Source organism: Amblyraja radiata, chromosome 2 (assembly GCF_010909765.2).
Source record: "Amblyraja radiata isolate CabotCenter1 chromosome 2, sAmbRad1.1.pri, whole genome shotgun sequence".
In the NCBI taxonomy this organism is placed as follows: Eukaryota; Metazoa; Chordata; class Chondrichthyes; order Rajiformes; family Rajidae; genus Amblyraja; species Amblyraja radiata.
The window spans coordinates 51,713,726-51,736,630 of NC_045957.1; the positions used below are offsets into that span (position 1 = coordinate 51,713,726).

At 43.1% G+C, this 22,905-nt stretch overlaps 1 protein-coding gene across 1 annotated transcript; it reads left to right on the plus strand.

Moving 5' to 3' along the window:
- The first annotated feature begins 12,118 nt into the window (after positions 1-12,118).
- LOC116989069 (interleukin-6-like) lies at positions 12,119-17,669 on the plus strand. The gene is made up of 5 exons (XM_033046230.1): positions 12,119-12,422; positions 12,522-12,688; positions 12,953-13,066; positions 15,299-15,445; positions 17,062-17,669. Exons 1-5 carry the CDS (start codon positions 12,407-12,409, stop codon positions 17,245-17,247), a joined length of 630 nt encoding a protein of 209 aa, XP_032902121.1. The 5' UTR covers positions 12,119-12,406; the 3' UTR covers positions 17,248-17,669.
- Positions 17,670-22,905: the final 5,236 nt, after the last annotated feature.

Consider the following 22,905-nt stretch of genomic DNA (forward strand, 5'->3'; position numbering starts at 1 on the left):
GTCTGCGCCAATCAACGATCACCCATATATTAGTTAATTAGTTCCATCTTACACAATTGAGACAATTTACAGAAGCCAGAGCACATAGAAACAGAATCAAGGGTCACGGAGAAAACCCATGCAGTCACAAGAACGTACACACTCCATACAAACAGTACCAGTTGTCAGGATTGAACAAGGGTCTCTGGTGCTGTAAGGCAGCAACTTTACCACTACACTACTTTGATAAGATGGAATTAGTGTCGATGTAAGCTTGATGTTAGATGCAGACTTGATGAAGTGCCTGTTTCATGCTGCATATCAGTCTAGGATGTATGTAAGTTAAGTGATGAACTCGGTAAAAACAATATGAATAATTGTTAAGATTGCTACCATATAAAAAAAATAGAAAACCATATGATTTAAATGGTGATCATGGGAAATATTTAGCTCAAGAGAGATGTGTAGGAAAGAAGGATCTTGACCCGAAACTTTCTTGATGACGGCACGTCTGACTAGGATCAGATCCAGTTGATGCCAATGCTTTGAGCGTGGGTGCCTCCAGGAAACCTTATGCTAGGGCTTTGCCTGGAAGTACGAGTTGGTGATGCACAGGTCATGGTAAGTGCACAGCTCAAGCAGTCGCTCTCCGTTCTGATTCATTTTGCCCACACCAAACTGCCCAAGGCAGGAAGACCACGATTTGTGGTCTGCACCCACTCTGGCGTTGAAGTCGCCCAGGAGAACAAGTTCATCCTTGCTGGGGATGCTGCTGATGATAGATGCGAGGTTCTCATAGAACCTGTCCTTTGTGTGTGACATACACGCTGACAAGAGTGACTGAGCCTGCGGTGGTGTTGAGGCGGGGAGTCGGGAGTCGCTCTGAGCCATTACTGTCTAGTTCCACCATGTTCAGCAGGCTGTTCCTTACTGTGAAGCCTACTCCATGCTCTCTGGGCTTGTCAGAGTCCTTCCCCTGCCACTAAAATGTGTACTCCTTCTCCTTCACTGTGCCCGGGTTTGCCAGCCTTGTTTCCTGAAGGGTGGCTATGTCTACGTTGATTCTCTTGAGTTCGTCGTTTATGACAGCTGTTTTCTTGGAATCGCTGATGTCCTGTAGGTTTTCAGAGAGGCATCATTGTCCGGACATTCCAAGTTCCCAGTTTTAGAGCTGGTCTGTAGAGGAAATTGTGATATAAAGAAAGTCCACAATTAAGTTGCATTAAAACAGGTGAGTTTAGAGGAAGTGGATGAATTTGTTTTGATCACCGAGAATATTTAGGTTCTACAATAAGTCTATGTTTTCTAGTTTGTAGAAAAATAAAAGATAATCCAGTTGAAACATACAATAGTCTACCCTTGTTATTATGAATCTCTTTGTAACATATTTTGGTTACAGCAGATGGAGCATCCCCACAATAATAGGTACGGGAATCCCACAGTGTGGGAGGCCATTGTAATTGACAAACAATTGCTTCCTTCAACACTTGTGCAATGATACTCTATTAAAGAATGTAACAAACAGCCTTTAGCATTTTTTGTATTTTTAGCTTGCGGTAACAAAAAAACATTTTTAACTGTTAAAAAAAAACTTGCTGCACTCAGCAGGTTAGCCAGCGTCTTTGGAAGGAGAAACAGAGTTAACATTTAATGCCGATGTCCTTTCACCATGAACTCCGGGCGGGCAGTTGGTCATGGGAATTTCACATAAAGCGAGACAGAGTTTCCGCATCCTCTCACACCACCACCCAACATCCCAGACCTCACATTTTGTTCTTGACCTCTGAATGCGGGAATCAGCAACAGCAGTTATTGCCGTTCCCCAGCTGCGCTGGACAAGGTGTACATTTAAGCAAGAACTATAAAACCAGGATGGAAACTAAAAAAAACAGAAACATGACAATTAGGATTTAATTTAGTTTAGAGATGCAGCGAGTAAACAGGCCCTTCGGCCCACCAAGTCCATGCCGACCAAATGTCAACCGTACACTAATTCTATGTTTTAACAGTTTAGCATCCAACTGACCAGAGGCAATTTACAGAAATTGCCTACAAACCTGCACATCTTTGGAATGTGTGACGAAACCAAAGCACTTGGAGTAAACCCACACAGTCACAGAAAGAATGTGCAAACTCCGTACAGATATGACCCGTAGTTGGAGCCAAGACTCTAGCGCTGTAAGGCAGCAACTGTACCACTGCGCCTCTGTGCTGCCTGTAGATGTAACTGGATGTAGTTAAAAGGGGAAACAGTTAAAGGTTAAAAATATTTGTAAAGTGGGAAGTAGAAATGTAGCTGTCTTGACAGAAAAGGGATGCTTTAAATACATATAGAACTGAATGACAAATAGCAGAATTCCAATGAAGCAAAGACAATAGAAGCATTAAAATAGCTCTATAATTATGGAAGTATTAAAATATCAATACTCTGAGAAGGAATGAGTTGCCTTCGAACTTGCAAAATACCATGCCAGATGATCAATTTCAAACAATGACAACTTAAAGTGCAAAACAACGATCATTCTCTCCTCTGGCTCCTTCACCAAATAACTTGAATATGTATCCTCTGGTTGATGACAAGTCAATCACAGCCCTCATCAATCCTCCTTACTCAGAGTTCACATTAGTCAGATACCACTGTTCCATAACAAATCCATGTTGACTATCTCGACATCCACTACAAACCCACTGACTCCCATGGCTATCTGGACTACACTTCTTCCCACCCTGCTTCCTGTAAGGATTCTATCCCCATACTCCCAATTCCTCTGTCTACGCCTCATCTGCACCCAGGATGAGGTGTTCCAAACCAGGGCATTGGAGATGTCCTCGTTCTTTATGGAACGGGGGTTCCCCTCTTCGACTATAGATGAGGCTCTCACCAGGGTCTCCTCCATACCCCGTAGCTCCGCTCTCACTCCCCATCCCCCCACTCGCAACAAGGACAGTCCCCCTTGTCCTCACCTTCCACCCTACGAGCCGTCACATACAACATATAATCCTCCGACATTTTCGCCACCTCCAATGGGATCCCACCACTGGCCATATCTTCCCATCCCCGCCCTTTTCGGCTTTCTGCATAGACCGTTCCTTCCATAACTCCCTGGTCAATTTGTCCCTTCCAACCCAAACCACCCCCTCCCCTGGTACTTTCCCTTGCAACTGCAGGAAATGCTACACTTGTCGTTTTACCTCCACCCTCGACTCCATCCAAGGACCCAAGCAGTCTTTCCAGGTGAGGCAGAGTTCGCTTGCACCTTCCCCATCCTCATGTGTTGCATCCGCTGTTCCAGGTGCCAAATGCTCTACACCGGTGAGACCAAGCGCAGGCTTGGCGATCGCTTCACCCAACCACCTCCGCTCAGTTTGCAATAACCAACCTGATCTCCCGGTGGCTCAGCACTTCAACTCCCCCTCCCATTCCGAATCCGTCCTTTCTGTCCTGGGACTCTTCCATGGCCAGAGTGAGTCCCACCACGAATTGGAGGAGCAGCACCTTATATTTAGCTTGGGAAGTTTACACCCCAGCGTTATGAACAGTGACTTCTCCAACTTCAGTTAGTCCTTGCTTTCTTCCTCCTTCCCCTCCCCTTCCCAGCTCTCCCACAGCCCACCGCCTCTTCCTTTCCTTTTCCTGCCCCGCCCCCACATCAGTCTGAAGAAGGTCTCTACCCGAAACGTTGCCTATTCCTTCGCTCCATAGATGCCGCCTCACCCGCTGAGTTTCTGCAGCATTTATGTCTACCTTCGATTTTTCCAGCATCTGTAGTTCTTTCTTAAACATCTCTGATTAAAACGTGCCTTTCTAAATAAACCCTTATATTGTCTCTTACAAGAAATAATATGTCCACCACTGGTTAATTACAGTCCACTATGTTGGTTTAAAACAGAAAACGTCAGAAAAATTCAGCATATCAATGCTTATTCTTCCACCATCTGTTTCCACAATTTCCTATCTTTCTTCTTTTTACCACCTGTGATATATTCCATTTGGGTTTGGTGATTTATCCATTTATAAAGGTGATAATCTTATATTCTGTCCAGTACTCCACTTTAATTTGACTTGATTAAAACAGTGGAATTAGTCATAGTCATGCAATGTGGAAACATGCCCATCAGCCCCAATTCGTCCATGCCGACCAAGATACCACATCTAGACTAATCACATTTGCCCGCATTTGGTCCATATCCCTCTAACCATTCCTACCTGTGTACCTCTCCAAGTGTCTTTTAAATGCTGTTATAGTACCTGCCGCAACTCGTTCCTCTGGCAGCTCATTCCATATACTGACCACCCTATGAGTGAAGACATTGCCCCTCAGATTCCTATTAAATATTGTACCTCTTACCTGAAGCCTATGTCCTCTGGTGCTGGAATCCCTTACCCTGTGTAAAAGACTGTGCTTTCACACTATCTATTATCCTCATGATTTTCACGTTAATGTCATAGGAGTAGAATTGGGCTACTTGGCCTATTGAGTCTACTCCACCATTCATTCTTGGCTGATCTAGCTTTCCATCTCAACTCCATTCTTCCGTCTTCTCCCCATAACCTTACTAATCAAGAACCTGTCAATCTCCGGTTCAATATTAGCCAATTACTTGACCTCCACAGCCATCTGGGACAATGAATTCCACGGATTCATCACTTGACTAAAGAAATTCATCATCTTCTCTCTAGAGGTACATCCTTTTATTCTGAGGCCTCCTAGGCCTCCTCTGGTCCTAGGCTCTCCCACTAGTGGCAACATCCTCTCCGCTTCTACTCTATCCAGGCCTTTCACTATTTTGTAAGTGAGGTCTCCATTCATCCTTCTAAACTCCAGTGTGTATAGGCCCAGAACTGTCATCATATGTTAACCCAAACATTCTCGTAAACCTCCTCTGCATCCTCTCCAACGCCAGCACAATCCTCCTCAGATATGGGGTCCAAATATAACACCTTCAGTTCAGTATTCACCACTCCTCTTCTCAATTTGGTCCCTATTTTGCCTGACCTTGGACTCTTGTCCCTTGTTGAACTTTCTGGCCTAATACTTCTGGAGACATCTCAAGATGTTTTATATATCTCTGTAAGATCACCCCTCAGCCTCCTGCACTCCAAGGAATAAAGTCCTAGCCTGCCCAACTTTTCTTTATTCCTCAGACCCTCGAGTCCTGACAACACCTCATAATTTTCTTCTACGCACTTTCCAGTTTTATGACACCCTTCCTATAGCATGGTGGCCAAAATCAAACACAATACTTCAAATATCTTACCAATATCCTGTACAACTGTAACACACCATCCTAACTTCTATGTGTAGGAAAGAACTGCAGGTGCTGGTTCAAATCGAAGGTAGACACAAAATGCTGGAGTAACTCAGCGGGACAAGCAGCATCTCTGGAGAGAAGGAATGGGTGACGTTTCAGGTCAAGACCCTTCTTCAGACCCTTCTGCTTGTCCCGCTGAGTTACTCCAGCATTTTGTGTCTACATCCTAACTTCTATACTCAATGCCTTGACCGTTGAAAACCAATGTACCAAAAGCTTCCTTTAACACCCTATGATGCCACCTTGAAGAAACCATGTATTAAATTAAATTAAATTTCTTTATTTATATAGCACATTTTTAGTCTACTTGCATTGACCCCAAAGTGCTTCACATAATTACATCCACACACACAGGCAAAGGTGGGTGAAGTGTCTTGCCCAAGGACACACACAGGCAAAGGTGGGTGAAGTGTCTTGCCCAAGGACACAACAACAGTATGCACTCCAAGCGGGATTCGAACCAGCTACCTTCCGGTTGCCAGCCGAACACTTAGCCCATTGTGCCATCTGTCGTCCTGCATTCCTAGAATCCTCTTCTTTACAATACTCCTCAGGGCCCTGCCATTCACTTATTTCCATTTTTGTGAAGAGAGTTACAAATACTCATTAAGAACCAAAGGTACACAAAAATGCTGGAGAAACTCAGCGGGTGCAGCAGCATCTATGGAGCTAAGGAAATAGGCAACGTTTCAGGCCGAAACCCTTCTTCAGACTGATGGGGGGGGGGGGGGGGGGGCAAGGGAGAAGAAAGGAAAAAGGAGGAGGAGGAGGAGGAGGAGCCCGAGGGCTGATGGAGAGATAGGAAGGGGAGGAGACAGCAAGGGCTAACCAAATTGGGAGAATTCAATGTTCATGCCCCCAGGATGCAGACTCCCCAAGCGGAATATGAGGTGATGTTCCTCCAATTTCCGGTGGTGCTCGCTCTGGCCATGGAGGAGACCCAGGACAGAGAGGTCGGATACGGAATGGGAGGGGGAGTTGAAGTGCTGAGCCACCGGGAGGTCAGGTTGGTTAATGCAGACCGAGCGGAGGTGTTCGGCGAAATGATCGCCAAGCCTCCGTTTGGTCTCACCGATGTAGATCAGCTGACATCTAGAGCAGCGGATGCAATAGATGAGGGTGGAGGAGATGCAGGTGAACCTCTGTCGCACCTGGAACGACTGCTTGGGTCCTTGAATGGAGTCGAGTGGGGAGGTAAAGAAGCATTTGGGGGATCATTAGATCTGGGACATACATCAGGAATTATGTTGATAGGCATTAATACTAGTGAAATGTAATCTAAAAAAAACTGTTCAAAGGTAAACTACAATCAGTAATTAGTTTGAAAATTAAAAAGACAGCTCGTCATAGAGCACAGGCTTCTGACACACAACAGGAGACAACTCAGCTATGATTTGTAAATATGACCCAGAGACATTCCCATATGCATTGGCCAAATGTTAGACAGGGGACTAGGATAATTGGCTGCATCAGATATGTGTAGGAAGGAACTGCAGATGATGGTTTAAACTGAAGATAGACACCAAGTGCTGGAATAACTCAGCGGGACAGGCAGCATCTCTGGAGAATAGAATAGGTGACTTTATTGCATATCTCGACATCATCGTCTATATGTAATTTCTCTTTCCCGTGACTTTCAGTCTGAAGAAGGGTCGCGACCTGAAATATCTCCCATTCCAGAGATGCTGCCTGTCCCACTCAGTTACTCCAGCATTTTGTGTCTATTTTCAGGCATTAGATATCTTCAGCTAACATATCTTGCATCATTGTGACAGAGATCTCGGAAGGTTCCAGACCAGACTGATTATTTTGTGCTTATCATTTCAAACATGACCATAAGCGTATTTGCTCTTTCAATCAATAATTGGAGTATATGTATACACAGACAGTTAGCCCAAGCAATACAAATTTTGAGTGGTTGAGATTTTAGTCATCAGAAGTTTTTAGACTGTAAAATGTGAATTACTTTGTGCCGACAATTTTGCTTGAATATTCAGAAGTTTTTTTTTAAGATGTGTCCCATTGTAAACTGTAAATAAATTGGACCTTTTGTCTGCTTCCAAAATATTGAAGTAAACCATGCCATTGTAACTACTGAAAATGTTTTCAAACCTCTCCAGTTATCTTAAAGAGTGCAAAGTTTGCTGTAATATAATTATTTCAGAACCCCTTGATTTACCAATGCTCTACAATTGCTTTCACTATAAGTGCTTCAAGTTTGCATTGCTAAAGCATTTCACAGTCGAATAACATTGACCTTATTAAATTAAGATTTTTATTTATTTCCGTTTTATCTTGGTTCTTTTACATAACTGCGTTGAATCCACCTACATACCGAAACTCCATTTGCAATGGAATACCAAACGTTGTGGTCCATGCTAGATAATTGGCGGTTTTTCAAATACCAGGAAAAATCACAATCATAGGATCAATTCCATCAGCATTTACGGAAATAGGAGGAAAGTGCGGGTGAATGCATAATGATAGGAGTATAGGAAAGGAGATTCGAATTCTTGGAGCAGTGAGACCAATTTTGGTGTACCTGTACAAAATTAATGAGCTTTGCCAGAACACCACGGTAATCAATGTTCTTGATTAGAGATTAACTGCTATAATTGGACAGTTTTTAAATTAATTTGACAACAGAATCTGAAAACAGCAGAAAGGAGCAGAGGAATGGGTGATGTTTCGGGTCTCAACTCAAATCGTCACCCATTCCTTCTCTCTAGAGATGCTGCCTGTCCCGCTGAGTTACTCCAGCATTTTGTGTCTATCGTCCATGTAGCATCTGCAGTTCCTTCCTACATAGAAATGAGCTGAAATGAGATCAGAGGATAAAAATTAGAATTATAATACAAATTAAAACATCCCAAATATAATACAGGGAATAGATGGAAAAAATGAGCACAGAAGTTATTAAATTGAGTCTGGAGTGTAACTTATAAACTTGTTGAGTTATTGGTTCAAATTGCAACAAAGAATTTTGAAGTGTTTATGTTTGTGGAAAGATGACTCATTTTTACGACAGGAAATGCGTTGGGAATATCCCTGGTTAGCAAATAGAAAGAGGGAGGATGAGAAGTGGGGACTGATGGTATTGATTAGAGAGAATACCAATTGAAAGGTATATCCTATGTGCTCCTACAGCTGAAATGAGTTCAAGTTCAAGTGAGTTTATTGTCATGTGTCCCTGTATAGGACAATGAAATTCTTGCTTTGCTTCAGCACACAGAACATAGTAGGCATTTACTACAAAACAGATAAGTGTGTCCATATTCCATAATATAAATATATACACACATGAATAAATAAACTGATAAAGTGCAAATAACAGATAATGGGTTATTAATAATCAGAGTTTTATCCGAGCCAGGCTTAATAGCCTGATGGCTGTGGGGAAGTAGCTATTCCTGAACCTGAAATGATATGGCTTATATTCAGGAACACAAGTGATCTTATATTGTCAGTGACTTCTGAAAAGACTCCAATAGTGAGAAAAGAGGCAAGCATAATTGTTGGCAAATTTCAAAAGCTTTTAACAAATATGTCATCTTGTATTAGGATATTATAATTGCATTAAGTGTCAAGTTCCAAGTGGTTCACCTTCCTCCTGTCCATCCCTGCAGGTGTGTGTGTGTGTGTGTGTGTGTGTGTGTGTAACGTTTTTTAATATATATATACACATATACATCCATGAGCGGAAAAGACTGCAAAAAGTTGTGAACACTGCCCAGTACATCACTGGCTCTGACCTCCCCACACATACTAAAAAAATAAACATTAGTAGTGCAATAATAATAATAATAATATTATTAATAATAGGTCTATTGTAGTTCAGATCTTATTTGAGGTTATAGTGTTTAATAGCTTGATGGCTGTAGGGAAGAAGCTGTTCCTGAACCTGGACATTAGAGTTTTCAGGCTCCTGTACCTTTTTCCCGATGGCAGGGGTGATATGAGTGTGTGGCCAAGATGGTGGGGGTCTCTGATGATGCTGGCTGCCTTTTTGAGGCAGCGTCTCCGATAAATCCCTTTGATGGCGGACTGGGCAGCGTTCCAAACTTTTTGCAGTCTTTTCCGCTCGTGGACGTTCAAGTTGCTGAACCAGGCCATGATTCAACCAGTCAATATGCTCTCTACTGTACACCTGCAGAGGTTCAAGAGAATCCTCTTTATCATATAGAAATTTATCTTTAATCTTCTCAGGAAGGAGAGGCATTGATATGCTTTTTTTATAATTGCATCAGTGTGCTGGGTCCAGCAAAGATCTTCGGAAATATGCACACCCAGGAATTGGAAGTTTTTGACTCTCTCCAATATCGGCCCATTGATATAAACAGGATTGTGGGTCTTCATCCTTCCTGTTCCAAAGTCCACAATCAGTTAATTGGTTTTATTGATATTGAGAGCCAGGTTGTTGTGCTGGTACCATTTGGTTAATCGGTCGATCTCACTTCTGTACTCATCGCCATCTGTAATTTGTCCAACAATGGTGGTGTTGTCGGCGAACTTGACGATGGAGTTCGCACCTCGTCCGGCTAAACATTCATGAGTATAGAGTGAGTAGAGCAGGGGGCTGAGCACGCAGCCTTGAGGTGCTCCCATACTGATTGTTAATGAGGAAGAAGTATTTCTGCCAATTCGAACAGACTGTGGTCTGTGGATGAGGAAGTCGAGGATCAAATTGCAGAGGGATGTGCAGAGACTCAGTTCTGTGAGTTTGGTAACCAGCTTGGAGCGGATGATGATATTGAGCTGTAGTCCATAAACAACAGCCTGACGCAAGTGATTTTATTGTCCAAGTGGTCCAGTGCGGAGTGGAGAGCCAGTGAGATTGCATCCTCCGTTGACCTGTTGTGAAGGTAGGCGTAGTGGGTCGAGGTTCTTGTTGAGGTAGGAGTTGATATCCACCATAACCAGCCTCTCAAAGCACTTCATTACCACAGACATTAGTGCCATTGGTCAATTGTTGAGGCACATCACTGCGGCACGGCCTTACAGCGAATGCAGCGCCAGAGACCCCGGTTCGATCCTGACTACTGGTGCTGTCTGTACGGAGTTTGTACGTTTCCCCGTGACCTGCGTGGGTTTTCTCCGAGATCTTCGATTTCTTCCCACACTCCAAAGACGTACAGGTATGTAGGTTAATTGGCTTGGTAAATGTAAAAATTGTCCCTAGTGGGTATAGGATAGTGTTAATGTGCAGGGATCGCTGGTCGGTGCGGACCTGGTGGGCCGAAAGGGCCTGTTTCCGTGCTGTATCTCTAAACTAAACTAAACTAAACTAAAACCTTATTCATATTGATGCCCTCTTAAAGCAGGTGGGAACCTCAAAACTCAGTAGTGAGAGGTTGAAAATGTCTGCAAAACCCCAGCCAGTTGGTCTGCACAGGGTTTGAGAACTTGACCGGATATACCATCAGTCCAGGGTTCACCCCCCTGAAGGATCTTCTGACATCAGCCACTGTGACTGTGATTGTAATAGGGGGGTTGCACGTAAGGTCACTGGGTCATAGGGCTTGACGCACGGAGCCGCTCAATCCATCTGGAGGACATCCGTAACTTCCGGTATATGTTATTAATGCAAGAAACGCATACTTTCCTACCTGTTAAAAACCACCAAAATGTTGAATTTTTGCGCTGAAAAAGATTGTGGAAGTCGGGGTAAGTGTGAGAGACATGTAGACAACTTTAGAATTCCAAAAGTGAAGCGAAATGCAGGTAAAGAGAAGCGAGAGCTGAAGGGACAACAACAGCTAAAGTGCTTGGTAAACATTGGCTGTGCAGATATCGGAATTGGAAATATTGGGAATTATCGCGTTTGCTCACTGCATTTCATCAACAGTAAGGCATTATTTGTGTTTTTTCTTGATTCCTTTGGTATCTAAAAAGTCTCCGAAGTGATAAATCTGGCTGTAAATTTTTCTTCAGATGCGTTTTCATTTTGTATGTAAAAACCCACTTGAGAACCATGGGCGATTTAAAAAATTTACAGCCAGATTTATCACTTCTGAAATTTTTTAGATGCCAAAGGAATCAAGAAAAAACACAAATAATGCCTTAGTTGATGAAATGCAGTGAGCAAACGGCCAATGTTCGCCAAGCACTCTGGCTGTTGTTGTCCCTTCAGCTCTTGTTTCTATCCACCATACTTTTTCTTCACTTTTGGAATTCTGAAGTAGGCTAAATGTCTCACACGCTTATCCCGATTTCCATAATTATTTACAGTGCAAAAATTGACATTTTCGCCGGGTTTTAATGGACCCGCTACGCTGGAAACAATGGTAAGTGCCTACCTGCAGTTCATCGCGTGTACTCCATTTGGAGTAGCGTAGCAACAGTACGGGTCATGGGTCGTGACCCGACTGCCGTGAAACCTCCCTATACCATATGGGGGCTCAGGAAGGCACATCAGTGTTTTCCCTATCAAAGAGTGCGTAGAACGCGTTGAGCTCATCAGGGAGTGATTCTTCACTGTCGCTTGAGCTGCCTCCTGGTTTCGCCTTGTAGGAGGTGATGGCATTCAAACCCTGCCACAGTTTCCGAACATCAGCCCCATCCTCCAGCTTTGAGCGGGTCCTTTTTGGCCTTTTTGATGCAATAAAGTACAAAATCAGGTGATAAAGTGGAAGCAGGAACCTTTGAGAACATGAAGTTCATTCTACCTGGTTCATTCGTCTCTTCACAAGAATCCAGTACAAGATGCGATTTTAAAAAACGCATTATTTTTAACCAGGAGGAATTCATCGGTCAAAGAACTCCATCTAGACTCCCCTCGCTCGATTACAAGTTATGCAATAACTGGTAAAACTTTGTAAAGCCGATTTGGTCACTTTTCAGGAATGTATGATGAAAAAAAACAGTGCAATTGAGAGAGCTTTGCCCCTCCTGCTGGTGGTAATGATTACCGTGGTCACCTAATCGTATATTCAGGATGTGTAATAACTGACAATGACAGATCGCTTCAATTATGTTCAGAACGTTTACAAGTTTGACGTCAATAAAGTTGTTTTACAAATGTTGGATTTTCCCCAAAGGTAATTTCGAATAAATACAGGGGAGAAGAGCTGAGGGAGCTAAAATATCACAGAGCTTTGAACAAGAGGAGTTCAACATGAGACCGATTCAAAGTCAGTGAACCAAGATCCCAGTTATCTGTTCGTATTTCATTTCAGGTGGAGTTCGCAGGAAGCGGCAATTCTAATTCTGTTCTGTCTCTTTCCCTGCAGATTTTTACCTGCTGTTCCTGGCGATGTGCGGAAGAGTCGCCGCTTTTCCCGTGACGGAGCTGGTGGATGCGGCGGGGCGGTTACAGACACCCGCCCTGGGCTGTGCAACCTGCGCCCCCCTGGCGCTGCAGATACGGAGCACAGCGGCAGCGCTGCGGGACACCCAGGTGAGCGAGTGAGTGAATGAATGAATGAATGAATGAATGAATGAATGAATGAATGAATGAATGAATGAATGAATGAATGAATGAATGAATGAATGAATGAATGAATGAATGAATGAATTGATTAATTAATTGGTGAGGTGAGGTGAGTGAGTGAGAGTGAGTGAGAGTGAGTGAGAGAGGTAGGGGCTGGAACCGCGCAGCCTTTGACTCGGTCTTTACTCAACCGTTCACTTATTCACCCTTTCACCTTTCTTTCCCCGGCAGCTGTGCGAGTTTTTCTCCTTCTGTGACGGGGACCAGGGCTCGTTGCTCACTTACGACTTTAACCTGCCGCAGATCCGAGCTCAGGACAGATGTACAAGCAGCAGTTTCCACAAGGTGAGGCTCCGCGGTTGGGACAGTCGCCCTCGGGATCTAGGAGTGACTTGTGCTGTTCCCTCTCCATCTGGCGCCGAGTTTAGTTTCCAGTGCCACCGCTTTTAAAACGCGCTTCCCACCGCTGTTGGCGGCCAGGGGTTCAGGCGGCGTAAGGCTGACTCCTAGAGCTGGACTAACGCCACTGACCCTGGCGGTCCAATTCCAATCAAAGCAGCGGTTAGATATGAGGGAAGGAACTGCAGAATTTTGGTTTACACCGAAGATAGACACAAAATGCTGGAGTAACTGAAGTCACCCATTCCTTCTCTCCAGAGATGCTGCCTGTCCAGCTGAGACACACCAGCATTTTGTGTCTATTTTCAGCGGTTTTGAAGATTGAGGATCTTTTACCTCAATACCATTTTCCAGTATCGACATCGTTCCTTGATTCTGTCAATATCCTGAAATCTATCATTCTGTATTTTGTCTCTGTCCCATGTGGATTTATGAATGCAGGGGACATGTGCATTGCATGCATGTCGTGGGCCAACAGCGGGCTGGTGTTCTCCTGACGATGCTGATTATGGTTGTCAATTGCATTACTTCTTCTGCACAGTAAAACAGCCTTGCTGCCAGGTGCAGATATTTTAAGGGCAGCATTTGGGATTTGGGTGGCGGTGGAGGGGCCGTGATGGGATCGTTCTTTGCTTTTAGATCATGTCAGGCTGTATTTTACGTTGGCAAATCTAATTTTCGTTGTTGAGTTTGCGATCAAGGAAGGGTCAATTTGTTAATCCTAGCTAAATTGGAGAGGCTAGGACTTCAAAATGGGGTAAAAGCTTCAGGGCTGCTGGGAGGTTTGGTCAATTTGGAATTGCTCTCTGCAGAGCTGGGGCAAGCTTTGGAGTGGTGCCAGTGTGTCTAGAGCCTAGATACAATTTGCAAGAAAAGAATAAGAACATCTGCAGACCCTGTCAATTAAGTGCAAAATGCATAGAATGGATTGGATTGCTGCAAACCAGACATACACTAGTAAATAGTTGTAAATAATGTTGCAGAGTTCTACATTGCCAAGTGTTGATTGGATGAAGTATTGAGCCTTTTTGGGTTTCTGGCAGATCAGGGTAAATGCTTCTAAGTTGGCTTCCTTGCGTAGTCCGGTTTGAATACAATGTATTGAGCTGCTGTATTATTGGGTTAGCGAAATGTCTGTTATGTATGGGGTTAATCTGTAATTGGGTTATTAAGAGACCACCCCTATGTGGTTCGGCCCCTCGAGGTCCCGGGACAAATAAAAGTCCGCTACCACGAGGTCTAGCGTCGATCTTCTGGGAGAGCGCTTGGACTGCGTGACTTTCTGGAGCATCGCTGTCTGAGCGAGGCCAAGAGAGCTTGAACAGGCAGATACGAGGATCGAACCCGCGGTGGGATAGGTACAGTAGTTGAACTGTAATGCGTTTTGTTAAAATAAAATATAGTTGCTTCAAGTGCTTGATTCAGTGTTTTTACTGAAACTAGACTGGGAGGAAGCTTAGAAATGAGCAATTTACAAATTGATTACTTCCTGGGATGAAGGGATTGTCCTGGGAGGAGAAGATAAGCCGATATTCTAGAGTTTGAAAGAACGAGGGTGGATCTCATCGAAACATCCAAAATTCTTACTCCATTCTTACTGATGGAGGGGATCGCAGCCTTGAAATTAAGCGATTAACCATGCAGGTCTGATGATTGGAAATGTCTTCACGCAGAGCAAGTGATTTTTTTCAGAATTCTTGTCATGTGGAGGCTCGGTTAAAAAAGACATTCAAGAGACAGAATGATAGATTTCAGGATATTGGCAGAATCAAGGAACGATATTAATACTGGAAAATGGTACTGAGGTAAAAGATCAGCTATGATCTTATTGGGTGACAATGACAAGATGTTGCATTTTGGTAAGGCACATCAGGGCAGGACTTGCATGTAAATGGAAAAACCATAGACAATGTTGCAGAACACAGAGATCTAGGGTGACATAGAACAGAGAAATATACAGCATAGGAACAGGCCCTTTAGTCCATGAGGTATCTGTCCAACCTGATGCCCAATTAACCTCCTCTACCTGCATGTGATTCCCCCCCAGCCCGCCGCCCCCCCTCCCCCCCCCGTGTTCCAGCTACAAAGAAAATGCAGATTTAAAAAGCGCAAGAGCTACAACAAGGAATCAAATCCACATTAATTTGTACTAGATTCAAATTTTTTTTGTTGTTGCAGGAAACATGCCTCAGAGCAATTGCAACAGGTCTCCAGAAATACAACCCATTTTTATTATCGGTGGAAACATCCATCTTGAGCTCAAACGATCAAATGACATGGGTGCGATCCAGCGCCCAGCACCTGGCCGAACTGTTAATGCACCAGGTGAGTGTAAACGGAAACCGCTTACTGAATAGCGCCTATGGTGCAGGAAAGTACTGTAGTCTGCAGATGCAACCTACTGACTCCCACAGCTATCAAGACTACATTTCTTCCCACTCTGCTTCATGCAAAGACTCTCGATACAAGAGAGAGGATACAAAGAATTTATTAGCCAAGTATGTAAGAACATTCCAGAACCAGGGGCCACAGTCTTAGAATAAAGGGGAGGTCATTTAAGACTGAGGTGAGAAAAAACTTTTTCACCCAGAGAGTTGTGAATTTATGGAATTCCCTGCCACAGAGGGAAGTGGAGGCCAAGTCACTGGATGGATTTAAGAGAGAGTTAGATAGAGCTCTATGGGCTAGTGGAGTCAAGGGATATGGGGAGAAGGCAGACACGGGTTATTGATAGGGAACAATCAGCCATGATCACAATGAATGGCGGTGCTGGTTCGGAGGGCCGAATGGCCTCCTCCTGCACCTATTTTCTATGCTTCTATATTTCTATCCCAGAGACTCTATCCCCTACTCCCAATTCCTCTGCCTATGCCGTATCTGCGCCCAAGATGAAGTGGGATGAATGAGATGTCCTCATTCTTTAGAGTTCCCCTCTCCCATCATAGATGACGCCCTCACATGGATCCCATCGATATCCCGCAGCTCCGCTCTTGCTCCCCCTCCCCCACTTGCAACAGGGACACAGCCCCCCTAGTCCTCAACTGTTGCCTACAGCACATAATCCTCTGACATTTTTGCCACCTCCAACGGGATCCCACCACTAGCCACATCTTCCCATCTCCACCCCTTTCTGCTTTTCACAGAGACCTCCGCAACTCCTAGGTTAACTCGTCCCTTCCCATGCAAACCACCCCCCTCCCCAGGTATTTTCCCCTGCAACCGCAGGAGATGCAACACCCGTCCCGATACCTCCTCCGTCCAAGGACGCAGACAATCCTTTCAGGTGAGGCAGAGATTCACTTGCACCTCCTCCAACCTCATCTATTGTATCTGCTGCTCCAGGCATGGACTCCTATATATCGGCGAGACGAAGCGCAGGCTCAGCGATCATTTCGCTGAACACCTCCACTCAGTCCGCCTAAACTTACCTGATCTCCCAGTTGCAAAACAGTTTAATCCCCACACTGACCTTTCTGTCCTGGGCCTCCTCGACTGTCAGAGTGAGGCCCAGCACACATTGGAAGAACAGCACACCAGCAGTATATTGCTTTTCTAACTTCAAGTAACCATTGCTTTCCCTCTCCCTCCATCCCTCCCCCTTCCTAGTTCTCTGACCATTCTGACAGTCCCAGATTAAATTTTATTTCTGTATGCTTTATCGTCATCTTCTCCTAGCTAACAATCTATTCTACATTTTTCTTAATCCACATCCCCTTTGATGTCTCGTTTTCATGCCTTACACTTCCTTATCCCTGTGTCTCCCTCTCCCTTGCCTCAGTCTGAAGAAGGGTCTCGACCCGAAACACCACCCATTCCTTCTATCCAGAGATGCTGCCTGTCCCACTGAGTTACTACAGCATTTGGTGTCTATCTTCAACCTGTTATGGTGACAGCATCAGAAAAATCAAATCACTAACACTGCTGTTTCCTTTATATTCCAGTTGAATGTTGAGTTTGGCATCAGTGATGTGGGCGAGAGCGAGTTGGAGGTTTCTGTTTTTGACTCGGTGTCAAAAACAGACTGGAACAGACAAGTGAACGTGCATGTCACCCTACGAGACTTCACCCGGTTCATGGAGAAATCATCCCGAGCCCTTCGCTTCATGAGTTCAGTAACGAATTTGTGAACTTAGACAACAAAACCCTCATTGTATGAATGTTATAGTTCAATATAGGGTACACAAATCTACAGTAAAAGTAGATGAATGTTGTTCTGTAAGAGAACTGATTAGATAATGGAAGTGCCCTGCACTCTCATTGTAAAGTTAAAAGCTAGATGCTTTTTCATTGCACCAGTTTTCATTATAATATTTGTTAAAAGAGCATTTCATAAGATTGTTAGGAAAGTATTTGAATATTATTGGCAAATCTGTGAGATCATTTATCAATTTACACTGTTGTAAAATTATAGAACACAGCCGAACATCATTTGTGTAAACCTATAGTGACAAAAATGTTTCCAAGCATTCCCAAATGGAAATTCCCAACAATGGTTAAACCCTGAAAACGTTTTAGATTGTCAATAGGTAGTGATAAAATAATTTAATAATTTAATATTGTTAATGCTTCATTGTTAATTTAATATTTATTATATTTATTATATATTATTACAGAATCCTAACTTTGAAAAATAATTTAAGTTATTAATTATGTTGTATCTATTTCCTCATAGTTAAAAATGCCAGATTTTTGTTTTGTATGTCCAATAAATATTTAATTTTATTTATTGAAAGAATGTTGTTGGAAAATTTTATGTAATGTAAAAATGCAAAATTTATAAACCTATAAAGATCAGAGATTGGAAAGATCACAATTCTTCTTCTCATCTTTTGCTTGCTTCCACATCCTCTATCTCTGCATTGATTGTCTGTTCCCTCTCTCCAATGTGCATTGCATGCACAATTCTACCGTGACAATATTGAATGCATTGAAACAATTGATTAAAATTCCTGAGGTGAAAAAGAGGAACAATTGATGAAGGGAATGCTGCAGTATCCCACCTTAAAGAGAAGATGAAGCTAAAATAGTATAGTGATCATTTGTTTGCCCTTTAACCTTAATGTTGCATCAATGCCTTGTTGAGCAACCTTTAATATTATTGTTTGGACAAGTATCTTGTACATTGGATGATCAAGTAATAAGGAGAGTTTGTTCAATCTTTTGAAGCAGAATGCATTCTTTGGATAATTGTCAAATTGCTGAATCAGTTGGTTTGTGTGATCTTGCGCTACCTTTAAAATAATTTATGTCTTATTCATTGCCTCTAAATCCTTCACCAGGCTTACTCAAGCATTCTGAATTACTTGAATTTTAAATAGATTTTTCACAGGGAGAGCATCCAACAGCTGGTTTATGTAATTTCATTGAGTCAAGCTCTGCAGTGCATCGGTGAATGCAATGTGATTCATACATGCCAGACATTGCTCAATGGTGCACATCCCTCCGAGCCTGAACATTGTTGGCTCAAGTCTAGTGACCCCAGGTTGTGAACCAGCATTTTTGATGGTTCACAACCTGGTCTGTCAGGGGTGGGGAACCATGCCGTCATTAAGTGCGGCCTTTTGAATTAATCCACATTTTTAGAACAAATCCTTTTATTTTTATTCATATGTTTTTGTTTGTCTTTTATTATTTTTATTTTTATCTTAAAATGAATGTTTTCAAAATACCAAAGAGTAAAAGAAGATTCAACGAAATTAGCATTTTTTAGCATTCAAATTAGCATTTGAACCTAACCTAGTTGATGTCTCCAAGGCTCCTAAAGAATTACAGATGGAATTGATTGAGCTATCAGAAGATGACATTTTGAAGTCCTTATTTGACGCTAAGAAAGATACGTTGAAATATGGAAAAATTCAATAGAATACCCACGTCTTCGGCAACATGCACTAAAAATGCTTTCTTGCTTTTCAACCACTTATTGCTGCAAATCTATGTTCTCCTACCTAACCCAAATCAAGACGCCCTTAAGGTCACAAATGACGGACACCCATCTAGAAGATCAGCTGAAACTGCGTACCTCCATGTTGCAACCAAATATTCAAATGCTCTCCGACAAAAAAGTCAGTTAGTTAACTTTACACAACATTTTTTTGTTTCATTTTCTTGAAGTTAGTACATAGTAGTTAGATTTTTACAAAATAATGTACATTTTGAAGTATATCTAATTGATGTTTCCTGGATGCAGCCTTATTAGATTACAGCTAACTTAATGAGGCATTCCAACATGAAAAGGTTCCCCACCCATGGTCTAAGTTAACGTGAGAGTTGAATTTACGTATTTATGGAGGACAAAATCAAGACTAGCAGAGAATAACAACATAAAGAATAGAAACCCTGAGAGGATTACACTATACTTCGATCAAAGATAATTATTACATGTTTGGATTTTATCACCACGTATTCTCTTTGAATTCAGCACTGCCAGAATTGTTCAAAAGGATCTTGTGCATTCTGTGACTCATGAACAGGCTGTCACACACTCAATTTTTAGATAAGTGCAAGATAATGATGGTAATAATTGATAGTAATGGATCTAATGCTATCACTGAACTCAATCTTGTGAGGATATGTTTGCACCACATTCTGTCTTTGGTTTCAAGAGATAGAAGAAAATACAATCTCCCAACTCATTCCTTATGCAGGCCGTAAAGAAAACTTATTAAAGAGGAGATACAAGGAGCTGCAGATGCTGGAATCTTGAGCAAAACACAAAGTCATTCAGCAGGACAGGCAGTATCTCTGGAGAGAAGGAATGCGTGATCTTTAGAATACAATCGAGACTTTTCTTCAGACCTAAGAGACTTTAAATAGACATACGCATATGCAGGGAATGAAGGGATATGAATTATGTGCATGTAGATATGAGTTGTCCCAGCATCATGTCCGGCACAGACATTGTGGGCTGAGGGGCCTACTCTTGTGCTGTACTATTCTATGTTTTATGCTGTCTGACCCACTGATTTACTCCAGCATTTGGTGTTTTTAAATCAATTGTAGTTGATAAACAACTACAAATGATATGGTTTTCACAAATTACAAAGTCATTCCTTCAGGTCACTTCTGTGTCCATGTCAAGAGGCTGGCCACATAAATGTGGTCCCAAAACAACCGTTGCTAGGGTACTATAAGCAGGAAAAAGTTCCAAAATGACAAACCATTGGTAGTGTTTATTTTATTTTAGTTTATTATTGTCATGGGTGCAGTGAAAGGCTTTTTTGTTGCATGCTATCCAGTCAAGCAAAGAGAGTATCCAAGATTACAATCAAGCCACCCACAGTGTACAGATAAGCGGTAAAGGGAATAACATTTAGTGCAATATAGTCCTGTAGGGCAGGTTTGGAGGGATTTGGGCTAAATGCAGGCAAGTGGGACTAGTGTAGATGGGGCAGGTTAGTCGTGGCCAAGTTGGGCAAAAGGCTTGTGTCCACGCTGTATGACTCTATGAGATGATCTGCGGTCAATGTGGACTTGGTGAGCCGAAGGAGCTGTTTTCATGCTGTATCTCTAAATTAAACGATGCCCAAATCTCTGGTCACCTTCTATGTACATGATGGGGCTCAAAACGGTCTTATTCAAAGATGGAGGTGATACCACTTGGGAAAAATTCATGTTCTATCAAACTTGGATTTTATATCAATGTATCACAAGTGTGGGAGGAAATTCCAAAGACGTAATTGGCTTGGTGGAATTGTAAATTGACCTTAGTGTGTGTAGGACAGTGTTAATGTGCGGGGTTCGTCGGTCGGTGCGGACTCGGTGGGTCAAAGAACCTGTTTCCACGCTGTATCTCAAAACTATACTAAACGAAACTTTAATGTCACATCTTACACTGAATGTTGTACCCCTATGCATGTATTCATGCAGTCAATTTGACTGGGTCGCACGCAAACAAAAGCTTTTCACTGTACCTCGATGCATGTGACAATAATTAAACTAAACTAAAGTATCTGTGGAGGGACTGGATTAGCAACATTTCGGGTCGGGAACATGGGTCTGTCCATTTCTTCACACTGAAGGAGAGTCTCGACCCGAAGCATCACCTATTGCTTTTCTCCAGAGATGCTGCCTGAGCCGCTGAGTTACTCCAGTTCTTTGTGTATCTCCCTTTACAGTTACTGCCTGAGCCGCTTGAGCCACTTACAGTTACTGCCTGAGCCGCTTGAGCCACTCCAGCGTTAAAGGGTTGCGGGTCTGGAGCTTTTCGTGTCTATCTTCGGGTTAAAACTGCATCTGCAGTCCCTTCCTACACATGTTATCAGCTACGCTCAGTTACCAGTATCAACAAGAGAGAGAACATTGATCCGCAGTGTCTCGGATGAGCTGGACTTTAGCAGGGCAGAGCCTGCAGTGGCGGGTATCCGAGAGCGTTCTGCCGCCGACCCGTTCTCTCTCTCCACTCGCTGCCTGCTAACTAATAAGCAACCGCTAGACGCTACCCTTCTTGAAAGTCCCACCCCTTCCCTATTGCTGCAATCTGCCCCAGACCCGCAAAACTTTAACGCTGGAGTCCCACTTAGGAAACCTGAACGGAAACCTCTGGAGACTTTGCGCCCCACCCAAGGTTTCCGTACGGTTCCAGGAGGTTGCAGGTGGTTGCCGGAGGTTGTAGGTAGTGGAAGCAGGTAGGGAGACTGACAAAAACCTCTGGGAACCGCACGGAAACCTTGGGGCGGGGCGCAAGGTCTCCAGAGGTTTCCGTTCAGGTTTCCTAAGTGGGACAGGGACATAACTCAAGCGGCTCAGGCAACTTCTCTTGAGAGGAATGGGTAACATGAAGGGATTGTAACCGAACGGCACTGGCGCTGCATGAAACATTGGCAGCCAGGATCAGGTAACGTCACCACTACCAGCAAACATGTAATACTAAAACATAGTCATTCGCTCTTCTTGATCCGCTAACCAATTCTCATACCCTCCCTTTCTATCTCTCCAGCTAGACAGTCCATAGGAAACGGCAGTTTTTTTTAATAAGATATAAAAATAAAATGTAAGATATTGTAATGGAGATAGACACAAAATGCTGGAGTAACTCAGAGGGACAGGCAGCATCTCTGGAGAGAAGGAATGGGTGAACTGGGAAGGGGGGATGGGGAATGGAGAGAGACGGAAAGCAAGGGTTATTTGAAGTTAGAGGTTTCGACCAAAACGTCACTCTCCAGAGATGCTGCCTGCCCCGCTGAGTCACTCCAGCATTTCTCCACACATCACTTGATTTGTTAGCCCGAAGAGCTACAGTGCATTCAGAAAGTATTCAGACCCCTTCACTTTTTCCACATTTTGTTACGTTACAGCCTTATTCTAAAATGGATTAAAAAAAATTTTTTATCATCAATCTACACATTATACTCTCTAATAAAAAAGTGAAAACAGGTGTTTAGAAATTTTTGCAAAGTAATTCAAAAGAAATAACTGAAATATCACATTTACATAAGTATTCAGACCCTTTGCTATGACACTCAAAATTGAGCTTATGGCCCTATCCCACGGTACGAGTTCATTCCAAGAGTTCTCCCGAGTTTGCCCTGATTCGAACTTGGAAATTTACGGTAATGGCCACTCGTCGGTACTCGGGACTCTCGTGGACATTTTTCAACATGTTGAAAAAACTTCACGAGTCTTCCCGAGCTTACCTGCCGTTAGCGAGTCTTCCCGAGTACCTGCCATTAGCGTTACGAGCCACTAAGAGACGTCCCCGAGCTCCAACGTACCCGCTACGTTCGTCCTCCGTGCTTACCACGAGTTTGATTTTTTTTTTTAAACTCGGGAGAGCTCTTGGAATGAAC

Excerpts from the sequence above, each read along its gene's own strand:
- LOC116989069 (XM_033046230.1), top strand. Across the intron at positions 13,067-15,298 it reads CAAGCAGCAGTTTCCACAAG|GAAACATGCCTCAGAGCAAT; the intron begins GTGAGGCTCCGC and ends TTGTTGTTGCAG. Across the intron at positions 15,446-17,061 it reads CCGAACTGTTAATGCACCAG|TTGAATGTTGAGTTTGGCAT; the intron begins GTGAGTGTAAAC and ends TTTATATTCCAG.